Genomic DNA, 23214 nt, shown 5'->3' with positions numbered 1-23214 from the left:
TGATGTGACTGCTGACAAAAGCAGCAGAATTAATTCTGAAGCGTTTCGGGCAATATTACATGCTCATATTTAGTCAAATGCTTCAGAACTCATTGGACAGCGCTTCACAGTGCAGATGGACAACCCGTGCAGTTCCTCTTTCCTACCTGGGGTGTCACTCTCTGCTCTGGAGCTTCTAGCACACTCACCTGAAGCAACAAACTGCTGAGATACAGACCAGAGTGTGCTAGAAGCACCAGAGCAGAGAGAGACACCCCAGGCATGAAAGAACTGCACGGGTTGTGACAGGTGCATGGTGATCGAATGAACACTAAACTAGACATTTATGACCCTATCTTGTAAGGTTTCCCCCATGTATGTATATTGGTTCCCCCGAAGCATACTGCAAAAGCAATCAAAGAGTTTTTTAAGGCTAAAAAGTGGAATGTTATGCAATGGCCAAGTCAATCCCCTGACCTGAATCCGATTGAGCATGCATTTCACTTGATGAACACAAAACTGAAGGGAAAATGCCCCAAGAACAAGCAGGAACTGAAGACATTTGCAGTAGAGGCCTGGCTGAGCATCACCAGGGATGAAACCCAGCGTCTGGTGATGTCTATGCGTTCCAGACTTCAGGCTGTAATTGCCTGCAAAGGATTTGCAACAAAGTATTAAAAGTGAAAGTTAGATTTAGGATTGTTTAGTTTGTCCCATTACTTTTGGCCCCTTAAAAAGTGGGAGGCACATATAGAAACCGTTGTAATTGCTACACCGTGCACCTGATTTGGATGTAATTACCCTCAAATTAAATCTGAAAGTCTGCAGTTAAAGCACATCTTGTTTGTTTCATGTCAAAGCCATTGTGGTGGTGTACAGAGGCCAAAATATGAAAATTCTGTCAATGTCCCAATATTTATGCACCTGACTGTATGTATTAATGTATTATATATATATATATATATATATATATATACAGAGAGAGAGAGAAAGAGAATTGGAAACTCCCCCATCCCTTATAGATGACTGCGTAGGCACCTGACCCTGGGCTTGATTCACAGAAGTAAATTTTTTTTAAAAAGGAGCAATTTGCGCCTTTCAGAATCATATTGGGCCAGATGTAAAATGTGCAGAGAAAATGATAGCTGGGAGGAGTGTGTCCTAGTTCAATTCTAAATTGCAGTGTGAGAGCAAAGCTGCCCAGCATTCGTTCACTACGTGCAAAAGTAGCCAGTATTTCCCGTGCATGCAAAAAATAAATGCACCTCTTCCACTGCAACATGTAGGTTAGTCTAGAAGGAAATCGTTTCTTGTTTGCTCATTTTTTTTTCATTTGCTCCAAACTCTGAATCAGGTCCCCTAAATGAAGTGATCGCAGCTGCTGATTGTTATTTGTTAGTAATCATTTCTCTCCCTAAAAGTGTGTATGCAGCAAGATTTTGTTATAGTAATGTATAATTTATGTAGAACACTTTCATTTTCCATACATATTTCTACGCCTAGGGGATTCTCAGTAAATAAATCCACCTTGTTTAGACATGTGAAATACTTTACCAACACGTCCTCTAGTATTAGGCATAAAGCATTATACTATTACAGTCACATTTGAACCTTACTAAGCTGCTGTTTTTGAATACATATAAGCACAGGGGTCTATTTATGAAGCAGTGGCAACCCCCTTCACTGGCCTTTTGCCGGGGAAACGGGTTACTATTGCTTCCTCCTATTTAACAAGAGAGATGCATAGACATTACTGATTTCTCTTGCTAGCCACTCTTTGTTCAGTGGCTACTGTTAGGGGTAAATTTCCTAAGATGGGAGTTCTATTTAAGAAGTGATGTTGCCCATAGCAACCAATCAGATTCTACTTCTCATTTATCTGGCACCTTCTAGAAGATAATACCTGGGATCTGATTGTTTGCTATGGGCAACATCACTTCTTAATAGAACTCCCATCGTATACCTCTTTTCCACCTAAAACCCAGGTCCGACCTGGGTTTTTGGACATGGTTCCAACCCTGGTCAGACCCAGGTTAAACCCATTTACACTGCACCTTCGATCTGGGTTACTCCCAGGTCAGCCCTGTTCACACTGAACACAGGTCTGCCCTGCTAAACCTGTGAGATCATAAAAAGTGGGAGGTGAATGCCCCACAACCACCAATCAGCTCATTTTAGGCATGACCAGGTCAGATAACCTGGGTAGTTACTGTGGTGCCTGCTCTATCTATCAACTGACGGAAAACAAGCTACTGTAGGTAATACCATCGTGAGATGCCGCTACCAAGTACCCATTCATGGGGGACCTGCAAGACCAGAGAGGCTTGGCAGGATTCCCTTTGGGTCATGTCTGCTTTGCATATGCATATTGCCTGAAGTCCTCACCATTATAGCGAGGAGGCTGCCGGTGAAGGTGAAAATTTCCATCACAAGCTCAGGATTGATAAATTACCAACAAAAAAAACATTGTATATCCTTGCAATATGTGGCGCTATGCACTGTTCATTTGCGTGGTAACATCGACAATATTAATAAATACCACCCACAGACTATTAGGATAAACTCTACTGCAATGGATGGAAAATATTGCAGAGTCATGAAACAGTATTTTTTAAAAACTCAACCTACATAATTTTATGTTTATGTTCCCTGCGAGGGGCAAGGAGTGAAGTGACCATCTCTTTACTATTGTGCCTGGGCTCTACCGACCATGCATGAGTGTTGGCCATTGCCCTGGAGGGTTCGGCAGGAACCCTCTCACGGTCAGTTTTGCAATGTGTAGCCGGTAGGCTACAGCAGTACAACGCCATCCTTATCAGAGATATCTGCCGCGGTCTATCCATAATAAATTGCGGGGATACCAAATATTTGCAGATGTCCGCCGAAAATGGGTGTTTTTCAGGGAATATGACGCAAAAAGTTAATGATAATGTGTGTGTGTAACATGGGGTCTGGTACAAGTGGAAGCGCTGAGACTATAAATGTTTAAGCTGGTGTGACACTGTTATCCATGACCTGTGCATAATTACACCAATCGCACAGTGCATTTCTGCTAAGCTTTCAGTCACTCCCTGGGGCTCATATTTTACATTAGTTGCTAAAAGCAGCAATTAGATTTCATCTATTTAGTGGAGTTAAACAAAGAAACAAAAGTGTCTTATTACCGGTTGCTAATGTTTATGCAGGTATTGCAAATCAGCTCTTCTGTCTGCTATAATAGTAGAGTGATAGAGAACGGGGGGCCTGATTCAGAGATGCACGCAGTGTTGATGCCGCACACTGACGCATGAGTTTCGGCATGCATCAGAGTTGCACTGTGCATGCTTCCCAATGGTCACTGCCGAGAGCTGCAGGATGAATTTGGAAGCAGAGAGAGGCAATTACAGAAGGCATTTCTGGGTGGTAACAGGGGGATGGCTAGCCAGGCGCAGGCGTATTGCTGGAATGTCGCGGTTAGCAACAGTGTCTTAAGACGAAGTTGCACTGGCCCCAGCAGCCATGTCCCGATGGAGAAATTGCACCTACCATAATGCGCACAGCAGCAGATTAGCACCACAACCTGTAGCCGCTGTCTCTGTATGAATCCCATTGGCTGCGGCATTAGCATAAACACATAGTTGCAGCTGCAATAACATACACCTCTGAATCAAACCCAGAGTGTGATGGATATTTTTAGCAAAGTATAGATACTCCTATTATTTCAGGCTCATTGTGCAGAAATAAATGATCATATTACCAGCTATTTCTATAGCGCACACATATTCCGCAGCTAATTCCAGAGATTATGCCAGTCATTTACATCAGTCCCTGCCCGGGTAGAGGTTATAATCTATTTTCCCTACCATATAGACTCATACGCACCAGGGTTATTTTTTCTCACAAGCCATATAACCTACCAGTATGTTTTTGGAGTGTGGGAGAACGCCGGATCACCCAGAGAAAACCCACACAAACAAAGCGAGAACAAACAAACTCAACACAGTTAGTGCCTCTGTAAGGAGTTGAGCTCGTGGTACCAGTGACCACTACACCCACCGCCATGGCATGGGTGCCTGGTGATTCTATCAGCATCTATAGCAACCGTTTTTTGGGTGCACTGTTGTGCCAAATTATTGTGCTGAGATGTATGATTATCATTTTATACTTAATGATAAAGACGTTATTATAAAACGGTATGAATCTCTGTGGCGGCTAGGAATGTAGAAAGACTGAAATGAAGTGTTACAGCAGGAAACCTATATTTAGAAGGTCGGACAGTTTACTATTAACAAGGTAATGAGGATTCTATCAGTACTGGCTCTACAGGAAATACTTGGCCTGTGCTAGATAGTTTCATCAGTTACAGTTGTAGTCATTGTCTGCTTTCAACTTACCTGAAGTAGCATTCGTTAGTCAAATAAGGGCAATGCTTAAAATAAAATAAAATTACAATATCTTACTTTCCTAAACGTTTGAGAAGTATTTAATACCATTTCTATTATAATAACATTTGCATCTTACAGAAGCCACAGATTTCTATTAGATCTGGCACATTTCCATTGTTTGGGTGTACCGTATAATATAGATAACATTACTGAAGGCAGTAGCATTATAAAAAGATTTACAATTTCACAACCTGTCACCTCATCAGCACTTTCTCCATATATATTCTGTGTTTTTGTGCTGGTGCACCTCGGGGGGGGGGGGGGGGGGGTGTTTCCTGTAGCATAGAAACACTACCGCACTCCCGTATACAGACTGTGAATATTCTGGTAACGGACTGCTAATGCGACTATATGCATGTCTTGATGCGTACGTATCGCCCCGTCTCACTATTTCCATTCACAGAAGTAAATGCCAACACTAGTACAGGGGTTTACTTCTCTGTATGAAATAGGCATCCCCTAGGCATAAACATGACTCAGAATAAGGTGTAACTCTAGGCTACACGCCCACGACACCCACATGAGACACTCACATTGTTGCCACCCAGTTGCCACCCATAAATGGATTACAGAGATCCGTCCTAGTCAGAATCGGGCAGGAGATAAGCTTGTGCTTGCCCCTCCCTTGGATGAGCTGATAATATCATTGGCTTTAGGCTGCTTGATCCCACCTACTTTAAAATTTAAAATACAGACTAATGGGAGATAAATACTGATAAAAAAAAAAAAGATGCTCAGACACTAATCAAATGCTAAAACTAAAAGAAAGTTACTTATCACAGACCCAAGTTCTCAAGAATAATAATGAAATTGCTACAACAAAATCTGATTAATATTCATTCTATTTAGGGACGGAAAGTAACATGGTTTATATTAAAAATAAAATGACAAGCAATATTGCTGTAGACATCAACATGAACTCAGAAAAGCAATTAAGCTAATCCACAAGCACCTTCTGTTCTGCACAACATCCTGGGAAATAAAGGATGGCAGATTAATATAATTTCCTATCGCAGAATGGAATATTCATGCCACGTACAATAAGTAAATTATTCGGAGTTTACTGTGTAGATATTTGTATAAGTGGCTTGGCATCTCCTGAAATAGTGCAATACGTTAGAATATAAGAATATGGCAGTTAATGAGCTACTTTATTCAATTATTGTGTATAATAATGACTACTGGATTTAGTAACCTAGAAGAGGATGAATTTATTCTGCTACTGGGAGTCACTGGGATAAAACCCTCCATCATACCTTCACAAATACAATGCCTTAGTATAGGTTCATTTAATGTGGGCTCTGGGCCTGATTCTGACCCGGTTGCAAGCTCTGAGCGCTCGCAACCGGGTCGATGGTGGGCCAGTGCGCATGCGCACGATGGAGCCAGCTCCGTCGTGCGCATGCGCGAGACCCGGATAGCGACGGGCAATCCGTCGCTCCGGGTCTCATACCAAAGGGGGCGTGCTGTCGATGTTGAGTGACAGCACGCCCCCTTTGGTGGGCAGGCCGGGGGCGTGGCTGCCCAAACGGAGGCGTTCCCATGTGAATGCCTCCGTTTGGGGCCGGCCCCACTGACATCACGAATGATGCTAGTGGGAGAGATTTCGGCTCTGTTAGAGCCGAAATCTCTCTGGCGATTGCGGCAACGAGACCCTACCACAAGGGTCTCGTCGCAAGCCCGATGGTCGCGATGGTCTTGACCATCGCGACCATCTTCCTGGCCGCTCGCTATAGCTGTGGGTGGTCACCCACAGCTATGCGAATGGCCAGGAGGCCGTTCTACAAAAAAAAAAGACCGTCCCTGATTCAGAGTGAGCGCTCTGTCAGATCAGGGCCTCTGTGGATAGATATTTTGGCCTTTTCACGTAACTGACTGATCTGCAAATGAGATTGATGAGGTTTGTGGCACATGCTGTGCTTTTTGCAATTAACAGAGTAATATGAATAATACTAATAAAAGTTAATGATCAGGTACATCCCTTCTTGTCAGCAATGTGTTATCTGCTAGGAGGCTTTTCAAGAAGATACTGTATGCTAAATGTCACAGGGATGGCAAAGCCCTGCAATGGTTCTAGGAACAAGACTATGGATTAAATTTACTGCATTGGCTTCAACAGTCAGTATACCAGTATGTGGTATTATATACAATGAGGTACCTGGAGCGTAATACTGTTCTTTACAGGTATACTGGTCCCAGTAAGCCTGCCAGAGCATGAAAGCACTTGGAGAACCACAAGTACCAACATGCCAGGACATCAAATGTACAGTATGTCAAAGCTGTAATAAATGAGAAAAAGAGGAGTATGCAGGTTTTTTTTTTTTTTAAATAAAAGACTTTAAAATGCGGTGTTTGTTTGTGTGTTTGTTTGTGTGTGTGTGTATGTTTGTGTGTGTATGTATGTGTGTGTGTGTGTGTATGTGTGTGTGTTGTCTTTTGCTTAATATTTTCTTTGCAGGTAGACTACAAGTGCCAGCTGGCCCTTGATGCCGGGGCATGCTGCCACTTGTGGTTCTCCAAGTGCTATCATGCCCTCACAGGCTCGATGGGACCATTAGTCTACCTGTAAAGAACAATATTAATATATTAATAATTATTATTAATTACCACTGTACTCACAGCACCAGGGGTACACAGAAGAGGATATAATAATAATAGAAAAAAACATTGATGCTGTTTCAATGTTCAATTCCATGCTAAATTGTGGTTAATCAGCTGTTTCCAGTTAGTTTGGTCTTCCACAGATAGCAAACCTGGTGCAAAACTGGCGAAAACTCAATACCAGCACTTAGTAAATATGCCCCACTTTCTTCTCTGCTGCTGGGTGATGCCATTAATGGTTGCATCATAACCAGTGCACATCCTTATCCTTACTCAGTTTTAGTACTGTGCATACAAGCACTCTTCCTGTATAACCAAATGCTTTATTTTTCTAAACGCACTTTGTTTAAATCAATATATGATGTTACATTATTTCCACACAGTCCTACATTTTAAAGGACTGCAACAATTCAAAGGCCTTACTTAAATATTCATGAAAATACATGTAAAAGATTCAGAAGCTTATCAGAGTACTGTTTTACAAGATACAGTGCGTATGCATTGTCAACACTTCAAGTACCAACAAGATACAATCAATGTATAGACAATTTTAAATAGTGTGCTATTAGTTAATTAATGTGCTAGTGTGCCTTGATAGAATAAATAATCTTGTATTTTAAAACTAACCGTCTTTTTTGTGGCTAGTAAGATGCCCTTTGAACCTTGTACATGTGACTGACTATATCAGTGGTTCCCAAGCTGGGTGATACGTATCGTATCACCCTGGGGTGCCTCAGGGCACTTACAGGGGTGCCATGGGTTTCTGGTCCAGTACCAAATTAAATTATTTATGGTCAATGTGATCGGAAAAAAACAGCGCTGATGGCTGTTAATCATAAAATAGATGGACGTACAGAAGCACAATTTACTTCATGTAATAATTTTAGCTGCATTTCTCAAAACGAACCTTTTGGCCAGGGGGAGCCGTAAAAATAATGCTCATACTATAAGGCACCATAACTTAAGAATGTTTGGGAACCATTGGACTATAATAACATAAATCCAGCTCATGTGTTATCTAGGATTACTTTATTGCCCACTATTATAATTTAGTAATTATTACACTTCAACTTTAGCAACTATTCCAAATCTTACTTACTGTTCTTTTCAACCAGATTCCGACTAGCCTCAATTTTACTGTACTTGTCCACATTCTTCTTGCAGACGGTAAGCACTTCCTCTCTTAGGCCAGCCATAGCCTGCGTCAGTTTTTCTCCCTCCAGAGTCACTGTGTAGGTAGGTAGCGGTGGTATGGGAGGAGCATTCCTTATGACTATCTGAAACTCCTGTAGAAATACGTAAGCATTATATTACAGATAAAATACATGCTCTGAGAGGTGTTAGACAGTAACTGGGACAAGCAACAACCTGCATTGTCTTTAAATGGGTTGGGTACAGGATCAGGATGGTCAAAATCCCAACAGATTTAGGCAAGTACTCTAACCCATTCCCTAACCCTAACCAACCCCTCTTCGAGCCTAATCCTATCCCACCGCTCCAGCAGCCTAACCCTAACCCTCCCATTCTACAGTCTAACCCTAACCCTCCTCTCCCACCAGTGCCGGATTACCAAATAGGCAGAGTAGGCACCGGCCTGTGGGCCCTGCGCCTTTTAGGGGCCCTGGGACAATGGATCAAAATAATATTGATTTGATCTTGAAAGAAAATGACAATCGAGCTTTTTCTTAACTTGTTTCCAAAAGATAGAAAAAAATGAATCAACTCAAAGAAACAAAAACTTTACATTAAAGACTCTATAGAGAAAATACTGTATTAATGTAATGTACCCATTAAAAACTTAAAGTACATGAACCATAGACATCAGAGTCACATTACAGTTTGTCTCTTAAAAGCTCACCTTCTGTCAGCTGTCAGTTTGTAAAAAAAAATTCCGGTGTAACCTAAGTACGGTTTATTAAAATTGATGGTTGGTAAAATTAAAAAAAGTATTAGGAGATAATTTGCGAGGGAGGCCTCAAGATTTCGACTGCCTAGGGGCCTCCACAGAGTTTAATCCGGCACTGCCTTCCACAGCCTAACGCTAACCTACCCCCAAGTGCCTAACCCTAAGCCTCCCCCTTACCCTAATACTTACTGTTGGAATGTGTCGGGATTCTGACCGTCGGGATTCCGCTGTCGGTATTGTAACCATCAGCATCCTGACCATCGAGATTCTGACTACATCCCCTTTAAATAATTTGATGTATATTACACATCTATTACAATGTACAGATTATTCGGAATCATTTTGCATTTTGTGAAATAATAAAATAAAAGCTAATTTACCCAGGAGCATTTTAAGCAGCCCACGCCAGACACAGGCATAGACAAACATTAATACCTAAGTTTCCATGCTCATGGAAATAGTGTGAGGACACAAAGAGAAAAAAAACATCTGTCGTCGGGATATACCCCGAGTGTTTATTCATACCACTCACGTGTTTATTGTTAGACAACTTTTATCGTACAGCTGAGGAAATACCTTTTACTTATGCAAGTTTCACCACCTCCTAATTAAAATCAGGAGCTGGAGCTTACCTTCCCACAATTAAACAGCAATATAAAAAGTACACATTACGTAACAAGCAGAGAAACATTAGCATAAGCCAATAATAATACTGTTTGAAGTCTTGAATCTTCACCTAGCGTCAAGTCCCAGTGGCACAACCGTATATAGTTTTTGTACTTAGTTTAATTACAGTGCATAGATCTGCCTTTTAATTATTTATCAGTTTTGCGTACTGATATGAGTAAACCTTTGTTGTACATGTCAAAGGATTTTCATGCTGACAAAAGTTTTTATTTTATTTTATAGCATTAGTTCTTTGAGGTCCTGCTTCTGCTCTTCAAAGGTTGTATCGTACATTAAGGGATCTTTTTGAAAAACAGATGTTATGAACATCTGGATGTTTTTGAGGTTATTGTGTTTGACAGAACGTCAGACTGATTTGTCATCTCTTCGTGACTTTGGGCGTAGGGAGGGTAATTAAATTAGAGGCAAATTGTGGGCGATGTGCCTTTGAAATGGTATTAAGCTGGGTACACCCTGATAGATAGAATGGCCGATCAATAAATCGGCCAATAATCTACTGGCCTTCTGCCAGTGTGTACCCACGATATGTTGGTGAACATCGTCGTTCACCGACATATCGCATTGGCTGTCTTGCACAGCCGATGGACAGATATGTCTGCAGACATATCTGTCCATCGGCAAGTGTGTATGGGCGGTCTGCAGACCACCCGTACACACACACAGCAGCCGCGGGGAGGGGGGCGTGACATGCCCCCGCCTGCCAGGACACGCCCCCAACACACACCCTGGCCGCCGGGAACTGCGGACTGACACAGATGATGGCCGTTCAGTGTGTATGAACGACCATCATCTCCAGATATATCTGTACAGTGTGTACCCACCATTAGAATGTCGAAAATGGCCACCCTTCTTCACCCCTAAAGCACGTTTAATTTGCCCATAAATCACTATTTTTAGTTTGCAGCTCCATAAGGGTGCCTATTAAACTATGCATATAAGGGGCTACCGTGAGTGCGGCAAATGTACGCACTTCATCGCAGCATCTCTCTAATTGAATTGATCCCATTAAGTCATCCCTGCGTTACATGCACTCAAATCAATGACCTTGCACAATGGTCATTCCAGGCAACAATAGTATATTGACATGTACAGCCAGATACACTATACATTCTAGGTGAAATTCAAAAACAGTGTTAGAAAATGTAACACCTAAGACAGCTAGAGGTATATTTACTAAAGTGCGGGATTTTAGAAATGGAGATGTTTCCCATAGGAACCAGTAATATTCTACTTAACATTTAACTAGCACCTTCTAGAAGATAATAGGTAGAATCTGATTGGTTGCTATGGGCAACATCTCCACTTCTAAAAACTCTCACTTTAGTAAATATATACCCCCTACAGTCAAAAGGCAAAATTAAACAAAAGGTTAGTTCTGGTTGTAACTGAAGTAAATCAGGAATTGTAGAATGTTTTGTATTGAAGGTCTGGAAATTCCACAGTGTTTACTACAAGCCTTTCTTACAACTGGTTTGTGCATACAAAAACATCTACTCAAAGCAAGAACTGCATTTATGAAATGCCTGAAAAACAGGGCCACTGGAACTCTGGGCTGGCCTTGAGGCATTTGTGGAGGGGCGGTTACACATCGTGCACATACTTATGGTGCTCACCTAGTGTTGTACTGGGACATGAAGTGGCCACCAGGAAATGTAGTGGTAGGGACCCAAGCTTAAAAGGTGTGGCCAGTCACTAGAGGAGATATGACCAGCAACCACAGAGGGACTTAGCCAACCATTAGAGAGAGCCTGCAGAGAACAGGAACCCTTTATAAAGGAGGTGACTGGGGTGTGTCAGGACCCCCAACTTTTTGATTGCCAGCAGGGCTAATCTTGGTTTAGTTTCCATAGAAACAAATAAAGTGCCCAAGTTCATCTATAATCCTGCTCCACTAAGTTACTGGCCCCTAGAAGAGGGGGTGGGGCCCACAGGGGATATTCCCTGTGTGCCCGTGGGCCATTCCAACCCTGTGCCTTCCTTGCACTCCTAGACTCCGCAGAGGTAGTACCCCAAGTAATTTCTACCCCCCTCATGCCCCTGTTCATATGACTGAAAGTGTTCTTTCTCTTGCATTGGTTATGACCTTCGCTGAAGTCACCTTTTTTCAAGAGGGGTATATTTATTAACATCTGTTTTTCTGCCTTGATAACTAATATAACTTATTACTGCTATTTGCGGCAATAAGGGATACCGTTTTGGAGCAACTTATCAATTTATATATAATGATGGGACAGCTGCTCCTATAACCACCTGTACTGGCAAATGCTAAAACACCACAGCAGCGACAGACTACGTTGCCAGATTCTGTGCCATCGGTGTTCTCCATGTGCACCACCTTAGTTCATGCCTGCACTTAAAAAGAGTCAGAAGGAGCATAAGGATCTGAAGATCCTTCTCCGCACTCCCATAGTGCTTTCCATAAGGTTTCTGGAGTTGTTAACTTGTACCTAAAATAATGTACCTAAACAAAAGTTATTCCTGTGGAGACGGCCATTTCCGCATGCAGGTTGAGGGAAAGGGGTTTAATATATAGGCCCCAAAGTCTTTATATGAACTCACCTGCAGGAAAAGTACGGCATCAGTGGTATGTAACAGCTTATCTCCATCGTGCTGCTTGTCCTGAAGTTGATCTCTTTTTACTTGTAAATCCCCTATAATCTGCTCAACGAGGTCTACAGCAGCCCGTTCCTTCTGCTCTAATTGTGCCTTCACTTCTTCCTGCTGTCTCTGAAGTTCCCGGATGAGATCCTTGAAGCCATGGTCCACGGCTGACTTTTGGTTAGTTGTGAAATTCTGCAAAGAAGAAATATTTAAAAATTAAAATGTATTCACTGTGAGGCGGGTCAGAGATGGGCGCAGCGCCGGTGTTTATGGGTAATTATGGGTAATTTGTGCATGTGTCTGAACTCACTGCGCATGCAAGTCCCATTACCATTGTGGCTTGCAGTGAAGCTTTATTCGCAAAGTGTTTGACTGGCAGGAACATTTGTGGGTGGTAACGGTGGGGGGGAGGGGTGACTCAAACGCAGGTGTGTTGGGACCATTTTCCAAGCTTGTCAAACCCGTACGCAGTAAAATAGGCCCCAGCATCTGTTTTGGAGGCCATAATGAGTAACTAAAGGGTTATTCAGAACTCCGATAGTTGACTGATCTGAGAGCAATGCTGCGACTTTGTACACAGTTGCTTGAATTTGCGAAGCCCCCGGTGGGTGTCATAATACAAATACCGGAGGCTGCAACATAAGCGTATTTTCGCACATGGCCGATGCATACAAATTTGCAGCGGCTGCGACATTAGCGTTCATCTCTGAAACAGGCCCTTAGTCACTGTACATGTCAGCAAAGGTGCCACAACTGTACACTACACTTGTCATACTGTAGGCTACACTGTGTGATTTCTCTATTACTTCTCAGCACAATAGATATATTATCCTTTATATAACATGTATCAAATAAAACAAACAACAATACATTATAAGGACGGGGCAGCACAGATGGTGTAATGGTTAGTGTTACTGCCTCACAGCAATCAGGTCATGGGTTCGATTCCCACTTTGGCCCTAACTGTGTGGAGTTTGTATATTCTCCCTCTGCTTGCGTGGGTTTCCTCTGGGTGCTCCGGTTTCCTTCCACAATCCCAAAAAATGATATATATATATCTATATATATTAATTGGCTCCCAACAAAAGTAACCCTAGTGTGTATGTGGTTGGAAACATAGGGCCTGATTCTGACCCGCTTGCGAGCGCTGTACGCTCGCAAGCGGGTCGATGGTGCCTAATTGCGCATGCGCACGACGGAGGGAGCTCCGTTGTATGCATGCACGAGACCCAGGGTCTCACACCCAAGGGGGCTCGGGGTCTCACACCCAAGGGGGCGTGCTGTCGATGGTGAGTGGCAGCACGCCCCCTTTGGTGGGCGTGCCGGGGGCGTGGCTGCCAGACGGAGGCGTTCCCATGGGAACGCCTACCATCTGAGTCCGGCCCCACTGACATCAGTAGTGATGTCAGTGGGAGTGATTTTGGCTCTGATAGATCCAAAATCACTCCAGGGCTTGCGGCAGCGAGACCCTACTGCAGGGTCTCGTCGCAAGCCCGATGGTCGCGATGGTCTTGACCATCGCGACCATCATCATGGACGCTCGCTATGAGGCCGCTCCAAGTTGAGGTAGGAGGGCCCTGATTCAGAGCGAGCGCTCTGGTCAGAGCGTCCAGCTCTGAATCAGGCCCATAGATTGTAAGCTCCACTGGTAAAGAGCTGCGGAAAATATGTAGCGATAGTCCGCCTAGGGAGACTGCAGTACTATGAAGGGTTGCTGCTGGGAAGGCACCCAGTGTTTAACGCAGATAGCGGAATGACCCGGGCTTTTGCGGCTCTGAGGCAATAATCAAGTCAGACCGTGACCGCCTTTACCGGTCGCCGCATCAATCCAAATCCAGCATACTAAATGGAGCTCCGCTTCCATGGAACAGGCGGCTTTTGTAGAGTCAAGTGAGGACAATATAGATGATCAGGTAAGTATCCGGCAAGGTACTGTACAGTATATATATACCTTGCCGGATACTTACCAGATCCCGGAGGTCTGAAACTTGAGTTTTAAAGATCACAATTATTTCTATACAAAGGTCTGATGAGAACATGGTTTGCACAGACTGTTTCCAACAAATATGCTGGTGGTTCCTAATGGGGACCTTTTACAATAATCAGTCCTTATATAATATATTGAAGTATTGTTTTTATGTTTCTATAGAGATAGCGGACAAGGGATGTAGTCAGGAAGCCGGCGGTCATAATGCAGACCACCAGCTTCCCGACATTGAAAGCCCGGCATGGGACTAATTATAGGCTTCTAAATACCGATGTCTATCTTTAGCCCCATGCCGAAATCCCAATGCCCGACATACCGAACGTAGATAAGCCGGGCATCGGGAGCTGTTAGCTGTGGGGGGACTTCCTTGGGGACATAGGGTTAGGCACCCCCCGGGAGGGTTAGGCTAGGGGAAGGGTGGTTAACATCAGGCACCCCCAAGGGGAGGTTAGGTTTAGGCACCCCCCCGGGCGGGTTAGGTTAGCTACCCCTGGGGGGAGGTTAGGTTTAGGCACTAGAGGGGGAGGTTAGCATTAGGCACCACTAAGGGAGGGTTAGGGTTGGGGGGGGTGTAGGGATAGGGTTAATACTTACCCTGTCGGGGTCTCCATCTGCCGGCCTTTGCGGCGTCGGTGTTTCATCCGCCGGGCTTAGGTCCGGTGGTATAACATACCGATTTCAATGGACAATATTAGAAGGAAATTTGCACAGTGTATTATTATTGTGTGTTTGTTTTATCTGATACATATTATATAAAGGATAATATATCTATTATACTTAAATTGGCGTCTTGATCCTTTCTTTCTGCCATGTCAAGTGATTGTTATTATTTGATAGATATATATATATATATTAGCGCAACACCATACTTTAGTCTTGTAGTTGGTGACTGCTTTTTTGTAGTATTTTGTTGGCCATACACAAGCCCATAGGTGTATGCTGCTACATTGATTATTATATATAAAAGCATTTTGTACTAGCGCCCAGCCTGAGTGTTTTTTTTTTGTATATTACTTCTCAACTTAATCTAAAGTTATTTCATGCATACTCTTTTAAAGCTATAACTTAAAATATGGATATATAGTAAACAATAACAAAAAAAATATTATTATTTATTATCATTATTAATATTATTATTATTATTATTATTATTATTATTAATAATATTATTATTATCATCATTAACAATGTTCACAGGAGTCTTTCAATGGTTTTTTAATATGATAACAAAATGGGATAAACGCAATCTCTGTAAAATTTATTTAATAAATTATATGTGTTATTTTGTTAATTATTGTGAAACAGAATTGTTTCTAAAACTTTGCAAAATGCTTTATTTTTATTTTAAATACCACTTTATATGATAACAAAATGGGATAGATGCAATCTCTTCAAAATGTATTTAATAAATTATATTTGCTATTTCGTTAATTATTGTGAAACCTAGAATTGTTTCTAAAACTTTTGCAAATTGTTTTATTTTTATTTTAAATACCACTTTATACATAGATCAAAGTGCCAGCCTGGCTTAATGTCATTGTGTAATAGCAGCAACTTCAGCTTGTCCCAATTATCTTCATATTGCAGTAACTTGAATTGAATGTTGTATTTTAATCCATCCAACCTTTACTTCAAACAAAATTTTTTTTTAATTATTGAAGTTGTAAAACTAATAAGTAAAGTCAAACTAAGAACTAGAGATGTGTACGGGCCCTCGTGTTTTGGTTTTGGCAAAACCACCCTCAAATGTAATGATTTTGGTTATAGCAAGCCCATCCTCAAGTGTTTTGATTCTGTTTTGGTTTTGGATTTCTATAAAATTGATAAAACAGCTACAGTGTATAATCATGTAATTTGGACCAGTTTACATGTAATCCAAAACCCGAGGATTCGGTTTTTAAATCAGAGTTCCGGACTTACAGCAGATCCGAGCCTGAACTCGGATCCAGTAGGAACCCCAAAAGTGATTTGAAACAGGACCCCAAATTTCGTGTGTGTTTGGTTTTCAGGAAATACAGCCAAAGAGGCTGATTCATAGATGGTCATAGATGGTCGCTAAAAGGCACAGCCGCCGCATCTGTGTTATGCCAAAGCAGCATGATTCGTCTGTAGTAAAAACACACCCAAATCAGGATTCTGTTATCCACTTCTGCATCCAAAGATGCAGCATCAGATCAATTGTGTGAACATCGAACATTGAAGTAACTCTCAGGATACTCAGGAGGTACAATGAGTTCACGTTGCCGGGGAAAGACACAACCACTGGCTTCGGCATGCCCAGAAAACGGGGTGAAACGCACGCCCCCGGTGTTTTGGACCGCTGCCCATCGCCGCTCCCAAAATGCCGGTAGCATGTCAATCATGCTTCGGCAATTGGGGCGTTGTGAGCGACATCGCATGAAACAGGTCTGCACATGCGCAGTGCGGCTCTTTCGTTAAAGACAAATGCTGGGTACACACGGAACGATCTGTACCACCAACGACTTGAAAGATATCTTTCAGTGAAGTCCTCCTGGCACATCTCTGAACAGGCAAAGTTGACGATATCGACCAGATTGGCCAGCATGTATGGACGATCATAGATATTGTTATCGTTCATGCGGGAATGCGCATCGTTGGTCATTCACTGCATAAACATGGACGATATGAACGATATATCGTTGAACGATATCGTGTTCGTTCATATCAATCATAGATATTGTACCGTGTGTACGCACCTTCTACTCAGTTTGGGAAGGGGAAGGCTGATGATGTGTTTATTAGTGTTGGACTTTTAAAAAGTTAACATTTTATATATGCATCCTGTTCAACTTGTCGTCACAGTGAAGCCACACCTCCTGCTATATTCCTGCCTCAACATGTGCTACCTACATAAATTCAGTTGCATCTCATGTTTGCAGCCAACTCTTCATAGGTAGCAAAATCTTTCTTTTTTTTTCGGTTTGGCCTTAGGCACAAATTGCGCCCAGCTCTCAATGAGACCCACTGTGAAAAGGAGCTTCACATGTTAATCCTTAATGCGTTTTAGGGGGATGGGTTATACTTATATCCAGAACATAAAAATTGTTATTTATGTATAAAAAAAATTGGACAATTATTACACCTTTCAGAATACGAGTGACAGAAACAAACACCACCAGGACGTCCAATGTTGCAAGATACAGATCCATAATATGTGCAACATGCAAACGTATGAAAATGTAAGTTGAGTGTTTGGATATTTGCAGCCAGGATCTGCCTGAACAAGTCTGTCTGCCTCGTCGTTAGGTGGAGTTAGATGGAGCATTAGAAGAACTTATAACATCTGCTGCTGAAAACCCTTTCAGTGCTGGAAACACAGATTCTACTTTGCCAGGCAGAGCAATACTCCGAGTCCAGGGCAATGTTAGCTGGGGTGGGCAGGGATGGGATGGAGGGACAATAGGTATAATTACTTCCCCTAGATCCCCCAGTGGAGCAATGGTCCTATTTGTTACAGCCGTATGTGTACAAAGTCAAACTTGTCTATTGTTGGAACAACCTTTATAAGACTACTGTTAATACAATTTAAACATTAATACTCTCATATATTATTCATGAAGTACTTGAAAAAGTAAACTGTATACCAACATTTTCTACATTTTAACTCTAACACTAAAAAATGTAACGTAAAGTTGTTGTCTAAGTTCCATTCCCAGCAGCGACAATAACTGTGATCTATTAGAAAAGGAATAATACTGAGCGGGTGACCCATCCCTGGGGGGTACAACTACATTCCAGGCATTCAATAAATGTTTGTTGCCAGAAAAATAACATTTCTAGCTAGTAATCATAACTATTTAACATGTATATCTATCAACGTGCTAGCCAAATGTACTCCAGATTCAACTAACTTCATTTATTGCTTTTTAAAACGATATCTGTTTTACTTTATTGTGAGTATTTTTATCATTTCTGTTTTTTTATGTTTCAAATTATTTAATAGTAATTGATGTTATTATATAAAAGTTTCTTCAATTTATTTCCAATTGTGACTTGTCTGTACACTACTTCCTCAATGAGCGTGATATGCTCTGAAATATCTGCTTGGTACATACATACATTTCCATTGAATGGGTACAGTGTTGTTACACTGATTTTCACAGTGTGCCTCAGGAGTACATTTACCTAAAAGGTGCCATTTTGCATTTTGACAGAACCAAGTTACACTGTTAATGCTGCCCAGTATTAATGTGCTACAAACATATATTCAGGGGCATCGCCAGAACTTTGCGGACCCCATAGCAACATTTTGAAGGGGCCCATGTCCAAATGCTTCTAGAGAGACACCTTTCCGCAGCAGTTGTTAAATGTATGCCCCATAATAGCACCCTAGTTCGTTTAACGGAACCATAGTAGTGCCCTAGGTAATGTTATGCCCCATAGTAGTTCCCTAGGTAATGTTATACTCCATAGTACTGCCTTAGTTTATTTTATGAAGTGCCCTAGTTCACATTATGTCACATTGTAGGGCTGCCAGTACACATTTTGCCACACAGTACTGCCAGTTCTCGACACACAGTGTTCACGTGTTTATATTGTGTAACATTATAGCGCCCCCTGTTAATATTATGCCACACTATAGTGCCATCCAGTTCATATTGTGCCTCATTACAATGAACTGGTCAGATTATGCCACTTTACGGTGCCCTCAGTTCAGATTATGCCACATTACAGTGCCCCCTTTACAATTATAACATCAACTGCACACACCTCTCACTGATATAGTGTACAGGTGCGTATTAGCTCCCTTTACCTGGATTCCTTCCTAACTATTAGTCTCATGTGCTTATTTGTTATATATTTATTGGCTATTCCTGTCTGCATTGATCCTGGTAATTTCATTCTAACATGGTAAGTAATGCTGGGTACACACCAGACGATATGTCATCCGCTGACAACGCGCACTCCCGCGGAGTCCCTGGATACAGGGCCGACAGGGGATATCATTAGCGAGGGCCATGCTACCGAATGAGGAACATTTGAACGATTACGACATTGTCGTTCCTCATCCTGTGCTGTCCCTACACTGAACGATATGTAGTTCAGTGCAGGCACCCTCCCTCGTCCTCGCACATGGCCAATCTGTCGTTATCAGCAGATTGACCGTCATGTTCAGGTGATGATGGATGTCGGAAACGACCAGCGGGAGCGCGCATCAATAGTCGTTTCCAACATTATACTGCCTGATTTATGCACGATTAATGAGCGATTGAACGATTACGATGTCGTAATCGTTCAATCGCTCTGTTTAATTGGCAAGTGGATACGCGGCTTTAGTGAATAGACCCCTTGGTTTGTTAAGTATAGACCCACTTAGAAGCATAACTTTGTCATTTGAGATTTAGACCATGGTCTTGCTGTGCTGGTTCTGTTTCATTATTCATATGAACCAATCTAGTAAGGTGATTGGCTGTCAAGTGTTCTAATCTCTGAACCATGCTAAACAAATAATTTTATGACAACATACATTTAGTGTAATAATTACCTGACACTTATCATTGTTCCTGATATTATCTCAGTGCATTTAACCTAAGTGCATGGTAACAACTGCTAGGAGACTAATAAACAAAATAGCTTAGCTAGGTGACTCTGATATGACTGAGACTTGGCTGGATGGAAATCTTGACTGACCAGGGAATTTGACTATTGCATGTCAATAACATAAAAAATGTATTTTTCCCAGGTGGAAGTGTAGTGTCTATGGGACTGATACAGGCCTACACGCTATTGCTTTGCGACTACGTCTTTATACCAAACTTAGCAGCTGTGAAACTTAGCACTGACCAGTCTGACTCTGCATTGCTACCGCACATGTGCGAACTTGGCTTCACGCATGCGTGTCTTCTGGCAGAAGGAGCCGAGCAGTGGCGGAGGGATCCCTCTTCGCAACCGGGACTTTTTCCCGTAAGGAAGGAGAAGGGGGTGCCCCAATAAACGCCATCTGAAGTGGGCGAAGGTTCCCGCAGTCAAGCTTGAAAATGTTGTATTTTCGCAGCTTGATGAGTTTAGGTCCCCATACTACAGTAGTGTATGGGGACAGCAGGACAGATCAGAAGATTAGGACTGAAAGGTAAGCAGGAGATATCTGCGATATCTACTACGTTACCTTGAATGGACCTAACAGTTTATACTAAGTAAGGGAGAACGTAAATTTTCACCTGCTTTTGTAGAAATGAAGTGATGATGAATAGACCCCAAAATGTCTAAACTTCCAATGTAGTTTTTATAAACATAGGGACTTTCTGCTTTTGTGATTTACACAGTAACACAGTAAGGTAAGATAGAATCCCCAGTGCAGTGGTTACCAAACTTTTTTGTATCATGGCGCCCTATAATGTCAGCATTGTTTTCGAGGCACCCCTGAGCCAAACATTTGTTATTGAGAAATTCAGAAAATTTTTTAGTAAAGTAGTGAAGTGAAGTAAATGTGCTTACCTGTCATCCTTAGGCTCAGTTATGTGGTGGTGCACTTCTGTTTGTCCACATATTTACATTACATTGACCATAAATAATTTGATTTGGTGCTGGACCACCAACCTGAGGCACCCCTCCAAGTGTCCTGAGGCACCCCAGGGTGCCACGGTGCACAGTTTGGGAACCATTGCCCCAGTGTGATAGTCAATCCACCCTTCACCAGTTACTATACCAAACTACCAACTCAAACTCAATACATCATAAGGAATTAATTAGGGCATCCGCTTCCGGCAATTATTAATAACAGATCAGAAAGTCATTTAAAATTTGAATTGCAAGAAGTGTAGAGAGTTTGCCTGCATCCGATTTACCAAATGAACATTTAACTTCAAGGAGTATATTTACTAAAGTGCGGGTTTTTAGAAGTGGAGTTGTTGTCCATAGCAACCAATCAGATTCTAGCTATTATCTTCTAGTAGTTACTAGATAAATGATAAGTAGAATCTGATTGGTTGCTATGGGCAACATCTTTACTTCTAAAAACCCACACTGTAGTAAATATGAGTCTTAACAACGTCCTTTCTCTTTTAGTTGGTATTAAATCTTCTGAATCTTCTAAAAGCTTAGACATAGGGGTCTATTTACTAAGCTGTGTTAGGAGATAAAGTCTATGGAGATAAGGTACCAGCCAATCAGCTCCTAACTATCATTTTTCAAACAAAGCCTGTGACATGGCAGTTAGGAGCTGATTGGCTGGTACCTTACCTCCATTCACTTTATCTCCTGACACAGCTTAGTAAATAGACCTCTTATAATGCTGGGCAGTTATCTGTCAGTAACACTTATTTGTTGTACAGGTATTGCACCGTATCACCACAGTAATACTGTATATGCATTAATTCCTCTGTTACATTATATATTGGGCTAAGGGCTCCATTTACTAACGAAGACAAATACCAGCGGACATTTTCGTTTAGGATCACTGTGATACAAACGAAAATTCCACTGGTATTTAGTAATACTTACCCCTCTGGTGAGGTACAGCGACGTCAAGCGTGGTCCTCCGCTGTGCTGCTGGCGGCCTAATGTTGCCAGGGACGGGGCTCCAGTGTTATGCGCATGCGTGACGGTCCGTCTGTGCATGTGCATGACAGGGAGCGCCGGCAGTACCTGGAAGGCTTCGCTGAAGTCGGAAAGGCACCGCCGGGTCTCCATTGCCGGCAATGGGGACCGCATTGCTCTCACCATCTAAAAGATGGCGAGAGTGATGCTGTACAAACAGCAGTCGCTGTTTACTAAATACAGAAAGATGGTATAATCCCTTTAGCGAGCGCTAAAGGGGTTATATTTCTTTAGTAAATGGGGCCCTAAGTATTGTAACTACATAATTTACATGTCTACAAAATACCTTGAGCTTGGAAGGAATGTTTTCCTTTATATTTACCACTCCTTCTGGTCACATAACCTGAATATCCAGACAGAGATTTGCATTTCACAACGGACTCTGAGATCTTCCCATGGAACCCTGTAACATGACAGGGACTAATACTATGTTTCCAGACGGCACCTAAGATTAAATTTAATGACTCCTCCAAGTGCCAACAGCAACTCCTGGTGACTGTAGGATCTTTCCAATATTACTAATGACTGATCTGTGTGTGAAATTACACTGCTGTGTAAGCTATACGGCTATATTTATTAAAGTGAGATCGGGCTTCTCCCTACTTAATAATCCAGCTGGCCAGCGATAGCTATTGCTGACTTCCCCAGATGATATCTTGTTCCAACTTGTTTATTTTCTTTTTAAATACGCATTAAAGGGCTGATTCAGAGGCGGAAGCTGCTGCGTCCACTCTTGCGTCTGTTGCCATAGTTACGGATGCGATAACAGGCAACTGCTAATTCCTGCCTTCTTGTGGTGTAGCAGCTTGCGTCTGACTGTGCAAGCCCTGAGTCGCCCAGTTTTAGCGTCTCTGCACCCTGTAACACCACCGGTGTTTCTTGGCATTGCGTGCACCATCGTATGCACCATTGACGCTGGCACCAGCCCTATTGCTGGTGTAGTTTCTCCATCTGTGGCTTTGGTTCTGCGTCTGTGAATGCAGGCACTTTCGCTGACTCTCCCGCGACACTCCCATAACACCCCCATGCGATGGTCATTTTTGGGCATTCGCTTCAGACCACCTCCCAGTCACCAAGCAGCACCTTTCTACTTACACTATGTGTATCGCATACGTCGTCTGTGTTTTTAGGACTTTCCGCGCATGTGTAGTGGCAAACAATCGCCCAACTATGCACTTCTGAGTCAGGCCCTAAAACAGCATTGATCATCATGAAGTCGATGGTGATGATGATTGGCATTTAAAGTGTGCCGTCACATTAGGATACAGTTAAAGCATAGCATGTCTTAATGCAGTTTAAATGTGGCCTCATGCGGACGCGTTTCTCTGTTTGAGTCGTGTGTATCTTCAGATATGTGCAACTTAAAATAAATACATATATGTACCATGCATGTGTGCCTGGTTTACTACAAGCTGTCATCATCTGTGAATGCATGAATTCGTTCTAAGCTAGGAGTATGTGCACATATGTGC

General features: G+C 42.2%; 1 protein-coding gene across 2 annotated transcripts in view; it reads right to left on the bottom strand.

The window, feature by feature from the left end:
* Nucleotides 1-23214, bottom strand: part of TRIM29 (tripartite motif containing 29) — a 70148-nt gene that overhangs the window by 21406 nt on the left and 25528 nt on the right. For both annotated transcript variants that reach the window (XM_088458756.1, XM_088458755.1), the window contains exons 3-4: nucleotides 12157-12390; nucleotides 8104-8290 (exon numbers count right to left, since the gene is read on the bottom strand). In XM_088458756.1, the coding sequence (XP_088314882.1) occupies nucleotides 8104-8290; nucleotides 12157-12390 (421 nt within the window). The remainder of the gene's footprint in view (nucleotides 1-8103; nucleotides 8291-12156; nucleotides 12391-23214) is intronic.

The sequence above is a fragment of the Taudactylus pleione genome, unplaced genomic scaffold (assembly GCF_031769625.1).
Source record: "Taudactylus pleione unplaced genomic scaffold, aTauple2 ptg000848l, whole genome shotgun sequence".
NCBI lineage: Eukaryota > Metazoa > Chordata > Amphibia > Anura > Myobatrachidae > Taudactylus > Taudactylus pleione.
Note: the sequence above shows the minus strand (reverse complement) of the source record. Positions and strands in the feature narration are given on the sequence as shown.